At 41.3% G+C, this 14,145-nt stretch overlaps 1 protein-coding gene across 1 annotated transcript in view; it reads right to left on the reverse strand.

Annotated features, from left to right (window-relative positions):
- Positions 1–4,344: 4,344 nt before the first annotated feature.
- LOC107697648 (ectonucleotide pyrophosphatase/phosphodiesterase family member 2-like) overlaps positions 4,345–14,145 on the reverse strand; it is a 45,071-nt gene continuing 35,270 nt past the window's right edge. The window contains exons 16-18 of the mRNA XM_016498449.1: positions 5,731–5,815; positions 5,549–5,636; positions 4,345–4,583 (exon numbers count right to left, since the gene is read on the reverse strand). Coding sequence (XP_016353935.1) covers positions 4,345–4,583; positions 5,549–5,636; positions 5,731–5,815 — 412 coding nt within the window. The remainder of the gene's footprint in view (positions 4,584–5,548; positions 5,637–5,730; positions 5,816–14,145) is intronic.

Genomic DNA, 14,145 nt, shown 5'->3' on the forward strand with positions numbered 1-14,145 from the left:
CGAACCGCCCGCTTCTGCCTGCTGGCGAGAGAGGAGGATGAGTGTGGTCCTGGTGTTGGTCTGTCCGCGACTCTCCATGCCCTCTTGGGACCCAGAGACAGAGAAAACCGCTCTCCTGTCGAGATTTTTGGAAACCAGATTCTCCACCCGGCCCTCCTCCGGGGAAGGGAGAAGTGCATCCCTCTCTCTCTGCGTCGCCCTACCCGAGGCCTCTTGCTCTTCCGCTCACCGCCAGGTTGACGGGGGCCTGGATGGGCGGGGCGGCCTGCCTACGCTCAGCTCCACGGCGCCGCTTGCTTGAGGCTGCTGCAGATGCGGCACAGGAGCGGGGTGGACGCAGCAGCTGCCCGCCGGGGCAGAAGGCCGGACCGCCTCAGTTTGCTCCTGTGCAGCCGAGAACTGCTGGGCCATGTTCTCGACTGCGTTGCCGAAAAGGCCGGTCTGGGACACAGGGACCTTGAGGAACCGAACTTTGTCGGCGTCCCTCATGTCGACCAGACACAAACAGAGGTAATGCTCCTGGACCACAAGTGTGGACATCGCACGACCCAGAGAACTCGCGGTGACCTTCATCGCTCGGAGCGCAAGATCAGTTGCGGTTCGGAGCTCTTTTAGAACTTCCGGATCATGACCACCCTCGTGCAGGTCCCTCAGTGCGTTTGCCTGAAGAACCTGCAGTAACGCCGTAGCGTGTAAGGCGGAGGCAGCTTCTCCACAGGCCGTATAAGCATCGCCTCCCTCAGTGCTTTAGCTTGAAGAACCTGCAGTAACGCCGTAGCGTGTAAGGCGGAGGCAGCTTCTCTACAGGCCGTATAAGCATCGCTGGCCAGACGAGTACCTACAGACCCGGGAGGGGAGGCTCGGTTCGCCCTGCCGGGTATAGGCGGTGTTAGGACACAACTGCATCGCAACCGACCGCTCCACCGGGGGGACCCCCGTATACACCCTAGCTGCACCACCGTCGAGAGTGGTGAGGAAGGAGGAGTTAACAGGTCGGTATCCGGCAGAAAAAGGTGCCATCCACAACCTGGTAAGCTCCTCATGCACTTCCGGGAAGAATGGACCACCCCAAAGAACCAATCGTCCAACCTTGAAGGCTCGGGACACGATGGAGGTCTCCACTCGAGCCCTACCCTCACGGCGGCCAGGGAAAGCATAGCCGTTATTTCCGGATCCGATTCAGGCATTGCTACAGTCCCGGAGGACAGCAGCGCAGCCGAATCTTTCATTTTCATCGCATTTACATTTTCTGAGCCAACAATATAACGTGAAACCTATGAAAATGGTTTAAAAAAGCACATGGTGCCATAGTTTCATCACTGTAGAGTGTCGCAGTGACCGCCTTTTTGCAGTAAAGAACCTGTAGTAGTTTAATGAGTGGGAAGATGACATGAAGCGACGCGAGGTTAGCTGCACTGAAAACAGATGAGCGCGCATGTGCATATTATATAGCTCCCGATCGGGGCGAAGTTCACGGGATTTTGTCCACAGAATGATAAGAGCACACGCTTTAACGTATTCTTTTTTTTATTTCACACTCAGTATTTTAACTTAAGCGCTGCAAGCCATGCATACAGCGCCAGACATGACAGGTTTTCTGGTATGCAAAACACGTACTTTAAAGGAATTCCTTAGCTTATTGCCGTTACTGTGGCAGCTAACAACAGCACAGCGTGCACCCTGCGCACATTTTTATATTTAGTTATATTGAAAAAGTTTCAATTCAGTTTATCTTTTTTACCCTGTTTTAACATGGATCTCTATGGAGACTGGCCGTAGCTGTCGGGCAAGATGGCGGATAGCAGCGGAGGCACATAATATCTGCGTTCTGATTGGTCAGATCCCCTGTCAATCAAGCTCTTTGCGAACGGTCAATTTCGGTGGAAAAGCAGCTTTAGATCACCTCTCAGAAGCAGAACAACAAAAATGTGTGAACAAAAGAGCACCTGATTAAAATCATTTAAAAAAAATCAATAAAACACAGTAAGACATTTTAAAACACATGAAAAATGTTTAACATGGTTTAATGTAATAAGACAGTGTTATTAAAATATCCAATTCAAAATACACCTTATTGATGATACATCTTAAATACAGGCAAGCAGATGAGCTCAGTATATGAACAGATGTCTTAAAGGGTTAGTTCACCCAAAAATTTAAATTAGCCCATAAATTACTCACCCTGAAGTCATCCTAGGTGTATATGACTTTCTTCTTTCAGACGAATCCAGTCGGAGTTATATTAAAAATTGTCTTTGATCTTTCAAGCTCTATCATTGTACTCAGCGGGTGTTGCAGTGCTTCGGTTCAAATGACGTGAAATAAAAAGCACCCTTCCACAAAAAAAAGTGTCTCACACGGCTCCGGGGGGTGAACAAAGGCCTCCTGTAGCGAATCGATGCATTTTTGTAAGAAAAATATCCATACTCAAAACATAATAATAACTTGAATCTAGCTTGCGCCAACAGTTGTACACAGAAGCAGTTCCGGGGGAATGACGTATGAGGTCAGCGTTGCGCATGCGCCGGTGCGTCTCGTGAAAACCAACGTTTGTTTACAGGAAACTCCGACTGGATTCGTCTGAAAGAAGAAAGTCATATACACCTAGGATGACTTCAGGGTGAGTAATTTATGGGCTAATTTAAATGTTTGGGTGAACTAACACTTTAATGCATTAGGCCATATTAGGCATTTTCTTTGTAATGGTTTTCTGTTGAAAAATGCTTAATGCACAATTTAGTGCATTGTGTTCATATTCTGGGTGAATCTGTTCACCTGCATATAGTTCGCATGATCAATGAGGTATATATTGAATTTTGTCTTTTAATATTACTGTCTAACTACATTAGTACTTAGTGCAAACTTGGTAAAAATGAATGGCATTCAGTGGAGGACAGCTTTGTTTTGCCCTCCTGTAACTATGAATAAAAGAGTACTCTATTTACAGTTTTGAGGAGGCTCCGAGAACACTTTGAAAATTGCTGATCTAGGCAGTTCTAGAGAAAAGCAATGGCAGCCAACTTTCATTTGTGCGCAGGACTCGAGGAAATATATACCGATATATCGGTATCGGCGAATATGCCGCCGATATGAACATTTTTTTTACAGAACATATAATGCAGATAAAATGCTTGAAATGGTGTAATTACTTAGTTTGTCCAGCAGAGCGCGCTCCATTGTTTGCTACTGGCGACCTGGATGAAACGCTTTAACTATCGGCCTTTTTTTTACTCCCTAATATCGGTATCGGTATTGCCCCCAAAAAACCCATATCGGTCGGGCTCTAGATGTAAATATTCTCTAAATTATGAACGTGTTTTAAATGCGTTTTTTTTTTTTCATCAGGCATACAGACACTTGTGTGTGTTCGCCTGTTCAGGAAGTTGCAGTGACAGAAACAGTGACATTCCAGATAAAGTTTGAAGGGAGTAAAGCCTGTGTTTATGCTATTAAGAAAGTGTAGGCTATAATCTGGCCAAAGAAGAGCTTTTGTTTTATAATTAAATGGATTTATAATTCAACCGGATTTGCGAGACCACAAGATTTTGGGATGCTTCAAAAAAGTGCAGCAGCGCGGCTGGTATAAACGCAAGCACTGACTAGAGCGGCCGGGTTCAGCTCCGCGCCACAGACGTGTGCAGCGATGCACAGTTCAGCTCTCACTCACGTCACTGAATCTGCTGTTACAAATGAACTATCCATTCATCATATCATCATGCAAAACTAAGAATTAGTCTAATTAGAATCATTGTAATGTGACGATCGGGTGCGGGTCGGGTCGGTTATCTAAATCAGAGAAAAATATAGGTGCAGGTGGGTGGCAGGTAGATCATTTATTTGAAGCAGTGGATTCGGGTGACATTTTAGCTCATCCCATGCATCTCTAGTACATGCACATGAAGCATAGACTTTATGAGCAATAACTGATAGTATGTAAGATGCAACAGTAAAGACTTTAGAATCTAGTCATCCACCTCTTCATTAAAACTACAATCATAAAACGGTGCACAATATTCATGAACTGTCAATTTTTCAATAGAAACAAATATTCTTGAAACTATAATTTCGCAAGAAAGTGATGCTTGTCCATGGTTGCTATGTGATTGCAATGGTGCTCTATGTGGTTGCTAGCATGCTGCTGAGTGGTCCCAAGTGGCCCCAAAATATGATATGGGTCCCGACTTCAGTGAAACTACTTGAGTAGTTTGTTTTTTTTTGTCCGCCAGATAAAAAAGTGTTGAGTTACACACCAAAGCTAAATATTAGGGTAAGCATGAACAACAGTAATAGCAGTAATAGCAGTAATAGTAATTTTCACCTTAACAAACCTATTATTATAAGTGTTCAGAATAAACATTTCCTAATAGACATGTAAAAGGATTTATTAAGATCTGAAAATACTCTATAGCTAACCTTGTCTTCACAGGTGCAGCCCAAGTCATCATTAAGAGCTGTGACTGGTCCTACAGGGTTTGGCTTGCACACTTCTTCATGCATGCTGGGTATGTATACAGGGGCCCTCAAAAGCTGGTTAAGGCTACCATGGGTACCATTATTGGGGGCAGGCTTCAAACCAAGGAGATCTGGGGAACACAGAGGTAAAGCATTAAACAATCAAGAGTTATTAGAGTTGCCAAGTATGCATTTTTATGGTATTTAACAACTTTTACATATTTGCTGTGGGTATTTTTATTTCTAAATAGAAATTAATTTATTTGAATTTTAATTACATGGTAACACTTTACTTGAAGGGGTGTGCATAAGACTGACATGACACCTTCATAATCATGACATGACACCCTTACCCCTAACCATAGCCCATAACAAAGACATCTCAAACAATGTCATCTTTGCATTAAAAATGACATAACTGAGCGAATGACACTTAATGACAGTTGTCATAAACATGCATAAAAAACCTTCATACACATGTCATGATTATGTAGGTGTCATGTCATGATTATGAAGGTGTCATGTCAGTCTTATGCACACCCCTTCAAGTAAAGTGTAACCAATTACATTTATATTACATAATCTGCTTTTAATCAATTCATATCATACATAATTGATTCCTGACGCCAGACAAAGGGGGTCACATACACACTTTACTCTCCTCTCCACTAATGCATTAATACATTGATTGATATTGAAAAATAATGTGCAAGCAGAAGATCATTACGGGTAATAAAAATGCTGCTGTATGCGTTTTTGTATTTATTATTCAACCAAATTCCTTAAAGCCTGTCCTGTCTCAGCTCTAATTTCATTCATTCACAACTATACTTTACATTTTACAAAGATGTCAATTGACTGTCAAGCTCAGGTTTTTTTTTTATTAATGGCGGTTAACTTGGGATTTGTTTTTATGCTTTGGAAGCGTTTATATTATGAGCACCATTTACCTGTCCCTGTCATGCAGACCAGGCGACCCTGAACATTATGCAAAATTATGAATAGAGATCAGTGCTTTTGTACTGAAACTCAAAATTAATGCCGTAATCAGGATTAGTGAGGATTACTACAGAATGAAAAATAGAGATTTTCTCACCACACATGACATTATAAAGCTCAATATTCTCAAAAGGTGGAATTTTTGTCTTGAATTTGAAAGATGGTCCATATCCAAGGAAAATGGTCTGAAAAGAAGATTAAAGTAAGTCACTAAAGTACCAAAAAGTTTAACACAATATTTTCAGCTATATCTATGAAAATTGCAATTCAAACACAAACCTGCATGCTGTTGATCTTATTGTCATATCCGTGATCACCAGCAAACCCACATTTCCCATGATTCCTTTTTGATTCATAGACCTTCCTGTATCAGAGAGACACAACCAAAGTAGGTAATTGAGGGTTCTTCTCCTCAAAGAAAAACATTCACGGGAGACATGGAGCAATTTTTCAACTATATAAATATAAATAATCTTTAAAACATACAAGCAAATAGTCAGTAATAAAAAAAACAAAGAAAACCATTAAATCATGCTTTTTCTCCCACTTCAAGAATGTCTCAAATATTTATCAGCCCATATATGGTATCATTTGAAATCTTAAAGTCTCATCTTTACAAAGAATAATAATAACGTTTGGTTTTATGATACATAAAGTAGTAAAATTAAGCTTAGAAATTTATTCGTCCCACACACGAATTTCCGCCTAATGATTGTGAAGAATTTTTCCTACGAATGTGTATTTTTTATATTTTTCACAAAACAGTCATCATATATCACAAGAAAGCTCATTGTGTGACAATCACAGATCGAATGATCTTCAACAGAATCGCGATGTGAAATTTGATACCTCTGAGGAAAAATTGAAATGCGTCACATTCCTACTCACACTACTGCTTCAGTCAGCCGCAAACAGCCACAGACTCTATAATATCTTTTAGATTAGGATCTCTTCTTTCAGACGAGACCATTTTCACGTCTCTGCGTGCTTCCATTGGTGAGAAATCTATTGTTATGTCGCAGAAGCGCACCAGAGAAAAAGAGACACCCTTTTGGCAAACACGCACTCTCCAAATCATAGCAGCTCCGGCCAGCGGCTCTTATCTTTTACAACTCTGGGCTGCTCAGTGGGCTGCAGTCGGTCAGATTACACGCCGATCAAGCGCTGGCCACTCAGAGACGTGCAATTTGACACCTCTGGGTCAATAGACAGGAGGGAGAGGGAGGTTCCGGGTCAGCGCTGGAGCTGTATTGAGCGTGGGTCTTGTAGTTTACGGACTGTTTGAAGGCGATAATGGCGCTGAAAGGCAATGGCACGGATAAAAGCGATCTTTGAAAGCGAAACAAAAAGCTGAAGAAATGAAGAACGGCCAGAGACCGTGGAGAGGACAGGACGTGCGGCTGATAAGCGCGTCTACAAGTATTTATAGTGCTTATATTCAGGTTTGTGATATAATTATAATTAGTTTGAAACTTGAAAACACCGCAAACAATCGGATAAACTATGTATTGACAGTAAAGTACAGTACAGGAGGTGTTTCAGTAAATATATATGGATATTATTACAGTGCTGTGTTTATAAACAGCTATTTCTTTGTTTCACATTCTGAAGATCAGACAGCAGCAGCTAGCGGCACATCTCGTGTCTCATCTCCAGGAGGCAGGCAGGTGATGCAGGGGACGGGAAAAAAATTATGCACATAAATTGAATGATATAAGGCTGGAGGATGTGGATTCTGTTTTAGATTGTAATAAACCACATGGATTTTACAATTTATAGAGTCTTGTGTCTCTTGAAAGAAAAAAAACTGATTGTATAGAACACAAAATGTGATATTTGGTCTAATTCGCTTATGCCATTTTGTATATTGCTACTTAGACAAACATAAAAATGAAACATAATTAAGTCAATAATCAAGAAAAGTGCTATGGCACATAGTAAAATAAGATAGTAAAATAGGATTCTGGGGGTAATGTGCTTCATAAAACCTGTTTTTGCAAAGGAAACTGTAGCATCTGCTTAGGATCACTGATGATCGTTTACGCTTTATGTCTTAGAGACCCTTTTAGTCTTTTTCCATTTGCATATAAATTACAGACATGGCCCCACATTCTACATTTATATGGGTGCTAAATTGCCAATGGTTCCCCCCACTATCAAGGAGATGCTAAACAGTTCACCGCTCTCATCTCCCCATCTGACTTCAAACACATTCCAATGTCCTGGGAGACAGTCATCCTCAGTACCTGGCACCAAATGTTTGATGGCCAGCGAACTACCCCCATGCTCACAAAACACATAACACACACATAAAGACGTTTTCTTTGTTTAGACTACAATTAATCAGTTATCAATGTATCTGGTATATGCATGTGTTGTTTGTATGTTTCCCTATTATATTAGCCTTAGTTACCACTCGCTATTTGTATTAGTTAAGCTCTAAATGCTTATATTCAGGTGTATGAATGTACCTCTGGTTTAATATCTTCTAGATGTTTCTTTCTTGGTATCAAAATGATCTGCTCTTTATTCCTCAAACAATGATGTGAAAGCGAAACAAAAAGCTGAAGAAATGAAGAACGGCCAGAGACCGTGGAGAGGACAGGACGTGCGGCTGATAAGCGCGTCTACAAGTATTTATAGTGCTTATATTCAGGTTTGTGATATAATTATAATTAGTTTGAAACTTGAAAACACCGCAAACAATCGGATAAACTATGTATTGACAGTAAAGTACAGTACAGGAGGTGTTTCAGTAAATATATATGGATATTATTACAGTGCTGTGTTTATAAACAGCTATTTCTTTGTTTCACATTCTGAAGATCAGACAGCAGCAGCTAGCGGCACATCTCGTGTCTCATCTCCAGGAGGCAGGCAGGTGATGCAGGGGACGGGAAAAAAATTATGCACATAAATTGAATGATATAAGGCTGGAGGATGTGGATTCTGTTTTAGATTGTAATAAACCACATGGATTTTACAATTTATAGAGTCTTGTGTCTCTTGAAAGAAAAAAAACTGATTGTATAGAACACAAAATGTGATATTTGGTCTAATTCGCTTATGCCATTTTGTATATTGCTACTTAGACAAACATAAAAATGAAACATAATTAAGTCAATAATCAAGAAAAGTGCTATGGCACATAGTAAAATAAGATAGTAAAATAGGATTCTGGGGGTAATGTGCTTCATAAAACCTGTTTTTGCAAAGGAAACTGTAGCATCTGCTTAGGATCACTGATGATCGTTTACGCTTTATGTCTTAGAGACCCTTTTAGGCTTTTTCCATTTGCATATAAATTACAGACATGGCCCCACATTCTACATTTATATGGGTGCTAAATTGCCAATGGTTCCCCCCACTATCAAGGAGATGCTAAACAGTTCACCGCTCTCATCTCCCCATCTGACTTCAAACACATTCCAATGTCCTGGGAGACAGTCATCCTCAGTACCTGGCACCAAATGTTTGATGGCCAGCGAACTACCCCCATGCTCACAAAACACATAACACACACATAAAGACGTTTTCTTTGTTTAGACTACAATTAATCAGTTATCAATGTATCTGGTATATGCATGTGTTGTTTGTATGTTTCCCTATTATATTAGCCTTAGTTACCACTCGCTATTTGTATTAGTTAAGCTCTAAATGCTTATATTCAGGTGTATGAATGTACATCTGGTTTAATATCTTCTAGATGTTTCTTTCTTGGTATCAAAATGATCTGCTCTTTATTCCTCAAACAATGATGTGCACTATGTGATCGTGAAATGCATCATACTATTTGTACTATATTTTGTGTAAAACTGCACCAGTCCTGCAGACCAGTCATAAACATGCAAATGGGCCATAAATGGAGACAAAGAAAACTTCTCCCGCTCAAAAATTCACGCCTGGTATTGGCCATTCCACCCAAAAGGTGGGCGTGACTAGGAACTAGGGTGTGACTAGGAACTATTAAAAGTCATTAACTCAGACTAATCTTTGCTCAAAACCCTTCTTCTTGAGACAGACTTTCCAAGACTCCTCAAAACTCTCCTCTTGAGTTTGATTTTCCGGGGTTTTTTATCTTCAAGTAACTTTGCCGATTACCTGTGGACTTTCCTATCTTCAGAAGAACCAGAAGAAAACCTCCAGCTCACTCCTAAAGAACTCATCAAGAACCTCCGTGCCTACCGCATCAAGACTCTTGTTCAGCAACAAAGCCAATGCAAGTAACCCTTTACAACTATTTAGATGCGTGTTTAAGTTTGAGCCCCTTTTTAAGGTGATTTTTGATTCTCTGATGATTCTCATTATTCCCTCATTATAAAAGCTTCCCACTTTTCCCTGTTGTTGTGTGTGTGTGTGTGTGTGTGTGTGGGGGGGGAGTTTGTCTCTCCCACGCACCACCTTTTTATGTTGCGTTTGGCCAGCGTTTGTGTTTAATTATTATTTCGTTTGTTAAATCAATTTTGATTCAACCCCTGCTTCCCTCTTTTTTGTCATAATCTTTGAGCCGGGTTATGCCAAATGGGGGCTCATCTGTGAATGTGATGTTTGACCGGGGTGCATGAAAATCTAGGTAAGTACTGTAAGTATTCTAAATTAAACTAATTTTTTTAATAAGGTGCTTCTCTGTTAGGTTTAGTGGCATTACTCCTTTGGGTTTCGCCTGGTTTGTTTGTGTAGTGTTGCGGTGAAAGTGCACGGAGCAGTTGTCTCGGGGGCACTTCCATGGGTTTAGGAGAGTTGCCAGTTTCTGGTTGCTTTTCCTATCCGTCGGGTTTTGTGCATAATGGAACCACCATCAGTAGCCGCATGAAGACCAGGGTTGAGTTTTATTTAGGTAGTTTTGGGGTTGAGGTAGTTAGTTAGAGAGGCACACCTTATTTTTGTGCTATAGATTGAGTGCTATTAATTGTGGTTGATATTTCTCGCACATGGTTAAAATGTCTACGGTAGAGGAATTTATAGCGTCTCCATCAGAAGCATTATTAGATCTCTGCACAAAAGAGCAGCTTCTTAAAATAGCTGAACATTATGGTATTGATGTCAGCAGTAATATGCTTAAAGAATGACAAAATTCTATTTTGAGGAGTAATTTAATTGAAAGAGCTTTTTTCAGAAAAATTGTCTGTTTCATTACCTTTGCTTTCCATGTCGACTTCAAATTTAACATTTGAACAGCAAAGAGAGTTGCTTGCGATGCAAATTGAGCACGAAAGGTTTAAATTGAAGGCCGAATTGGATAGGGATTTAGCAGTGGAGAAAATACGTCAGGAGATTATTGCAGGCTAGGCTTGATTTTGAACATAGACTTGAAACGGATAGAGAAGGTGCCGCAGCTGGAGTAGGTATGTAGGCTATTCAGTCAACTTTTTTGGGATGCGGTAATTCTGGTTTTGATGTTGCAGGAAATTTGCGACTGGTGCCGAAATTTTATGAAAAAGATCCAGATTCTTTTTTTGTACTTTTTGAACGCATTGCCGATGCATGTAATTGGCCGGATGCGGCCCGTGCGTTGATGCTTCAGACTGTATTAATAGGTAAAGTACAGGAAGCGTATTCGTCTTTAACTGTGGAGGATAGTCGGGATTATGCAAAAGTGAAGGCAGTAGTGTTAAAAGCCTACGAACGTGTCCCAGGATTTTATAGGCAGGAATTTAGAACATGGAAGAAACGTGAAAAGCAGAGTCATCTTTAGTTTGCGCATGACTTACAAATGCATTTTTCATGCTGGTGTTCTGCTGCCGAGGTCAGTGATTTTGAAGCGTTGTGCAACTTAATTGTTTTGGATCAATTTAAAAATTCTGTTACTAATCGTGTTGCAGTTTGTTAGTGAGCAAAAAGCACAGACAGCAACTAAAGCAGCTATGCTTGCAGACGATTATGTGGTAACGCACAGAAACATTTTTAGTCAGGATAAGAACCAGTCAAGTTACATTGCACGTGTGTCAAACGTGTGTCTTGACGTTTTTGTGCGCCAGACTAAGGGTTTCCAGTCTGAAAATAGAGGTAATGGTTTGCGTGACTCCGATAGATTTTGTCAGTATTGCCATAAACGTGGTCATTGATAGTCTGACTGTTATATGCTTAAACCTAAGCCTAAAGCTGTTACAGGTGCTTCGGTTAAAGGTACGGGTGTAGCAGTACCTGTGCGTTCATCTGATGTGAGTTCTTCTGTACAAATTAGAAACTCTTGTTCTGCAGTGTTGGACTCTTACCAACCTTTCATTAGAACGGGGTTTGTGTCTTTAGTAGGCAGTGATACAAAAGTGCCTGTACAAATTTTGAGGGACACAGGAGCATTTGATTCCTTTATTCTAGCTGAAGTATTGCCTTTTTCCTTGGAGTCCGAATTGGGTAGTTCAGTTCCAGTTTGGGGAATGGGGTTGAATGTTTTGCATGTGCCATTGCATGAGGTGATACTTGACTGTGATTTATTTCAGGGCGAAGCTTCACTGGCTGTGCGCCCGGCATTGCCGATTGAAGGAGTGGCAGTTATTCTTGGTAACAAACTAGCAGGTGATTGGGTTTGTTCTGATATTTCGCCGTCTGTCGTGGTGGAGCAAAAACTTCTGTTGGATCGGGACCTGGATTTAGGCGGGCAGGATTTTTCTGAAGTTTTTACTGCCTGTGCAGTAACGCGCGCTATGTCGTGCATAAAAATGAATGCGGATTCTGCTGCATGGTTTAGTTTGGATTTCCTTGTCTTTGTCTGATTTTCCTTTGTCTGTATCTCACAGTGAGCTGGTCTCGGAGCAACAGGCGGATTCCTCTTTATTGGAGTTGTTTCAACTTGTTAAACCCGACACTGAGGTAGAGGATAGTGCCAGTGGATATTTTCTCCAGAACTCGCTGTTGGTGAGAAAATGAGTTGATTATAAAGGTAAAGTCCTTGGAAAGCCTGTTTATCAGATTGTATTGCCATCAAAATTTCGTGATGCAGTTCTCAAGGTGGCACACAATGAGTCTGGTCACTCGGGCATTAATAAAACGTATGACAGAGTGTTGAGGCATTTCTTTTGGCCTCGTGTTAAAAAGGACGTGTCCGCTTATATTAAAACTTGTCATACATGTCAAGTCACAGGGAAGCCGAACCAAACGTTAAAACCTACACCATTGTTTCCTATTCTTGCAGTGAGTCAGCCTTTTGAACATCTTATAGTTGACTGTGTGGGCCCTTTGCCTAGATCGAAGTCTGGTGCAAATTACCTGCTAAAAGTGAGGTGTTAGAGCACCCGTTATCCGGCGGCATATCCCTTGCGCACTATAACTACCAGGTCTGTGGTTCATGCACTCTGCCAGTTTATTTCAATTTTTGGTATCCCACAGATTGTTCAATCAGATCAAGGATCTAATTTTTCCTCTCATATGTTCGATCAGGTTTTAAAACAACTTCGTGTCCGTCATGTCCAAGCCTCTGCCTATCATGCTCCGAGCCAAGGGGCGTTAGAACGCTTCCACCAAACGTTAAAATCCCCGTTACGAGCTTATTGCACTGTGCTGGGTAAGGACTGGGAGGAAGGTCTTCCCTGGTTAATGCTTGCAGCTAGAGAAGTTACACAAGAAAGCTTGGGGTTTTCCTCAAATGAGCTTGTGTTTGCGCATAAAATGCATGGTCCGTTGGGAGCATTGGCAGATAACTGGAAGGATGTGGAACCTCCTGTAAACCTGATAGATTTTGTGAATGGGTTTCGACATCGCCTTTTTACGGCTGGGATGCTAGCAAAAGAAAAACTGGCGTTGTCTCAGGAAAAAATGAAATCGTGGTATGACAGGCATGCTGAGCGACGCATGTTTAGTCTGGGTGACCAGGTAATAGCTCTGTTTACCGTGGTTCTCCTTTTCAGGCGAAGTTTGCAGGCCCCTACATGGTTGTGAAGCAGGTGTCCGAGCAAAACTATATAATTTCCACGCCTGAACGTAGAAAGAGCACACAGCATTGTCACGTTAATCTTTTAAAACCTTATTTTGCTCATGCACTTCAGTCTTCTGTGAGTAATGATCATTCTACTGTAGATCATGCTCATGCGGTATGTGTCGCTGATCCAGCTCCAGTTAAATCTGATTATATAGACATTGAAAATGCATTGGATGAGGTAGAACAAATGTCTATAGATTGTTTTAAAAACTCACAGACTTTGGCTAACTTGGGGAAAATTGTTTGCTTATTTGCCAGCGGAGCGTGCAGCGCAATTGACACAGTTAATTAATAGTATTACTATTCACTTAGAACGTATGCGGGAACTTTTTACATGTGTGGCGGAGGCAAAGCTCACGGTCAACCTCGCAAAGTGTGAGTTTGCGAAGCCGACTGTGGCTTATCTTGGCCGTGTATTCGGAGAGGGGCAGGTGCCTTCGGTGAAGCTGAAAATTTAGGAGGTGTAGCAGTGTCCAGGTCCATCGTGATTGCAGATGCGCTGTCTAGAGTGCCTTTAGCGTAACTGTTTTTGTCCTCTGTGTATTCTGCCTCTTCTGGATTCTTAAATTGCTTCCCAGGTGCACAGGTTGCTGAACCAGAAGTAGGATTGGGAGATGTTGAGGGTCGGAACAGTGGTGGTTAAGGTTTAGTAGCCTCTTCCTTTTAAATAGGGTAAGTGGGGTGTTTGAATTTTTGTAATGGTTGTAATTGTTTTGAGTTTAGCTTGAGTGTTTTTTGTAAGTTGTTTGTTGTTGCCGGGTTTTCCCTTTAGGACCTCT

Source organism: Sinocyclocheilus anshuiensis, unplaced genomic scaffold (assembly GCF_001515605.1).
Source record: "Sinocyclocheilus anshuiensis isolate Anshui unplaced genomic scaffold, SAMN03320099.WGS_v1.1 scaffold2042, whole genome shotgun sequence".
Classification (NCBI taxonomy): domain Eukaryota; kingdom Metazoa; phylum Chordata; class Actinopteri; order Cypriniformes; family Cyprinidae; genus Sinocyclocheilus; species Sinocyclocheilus anshuiensis.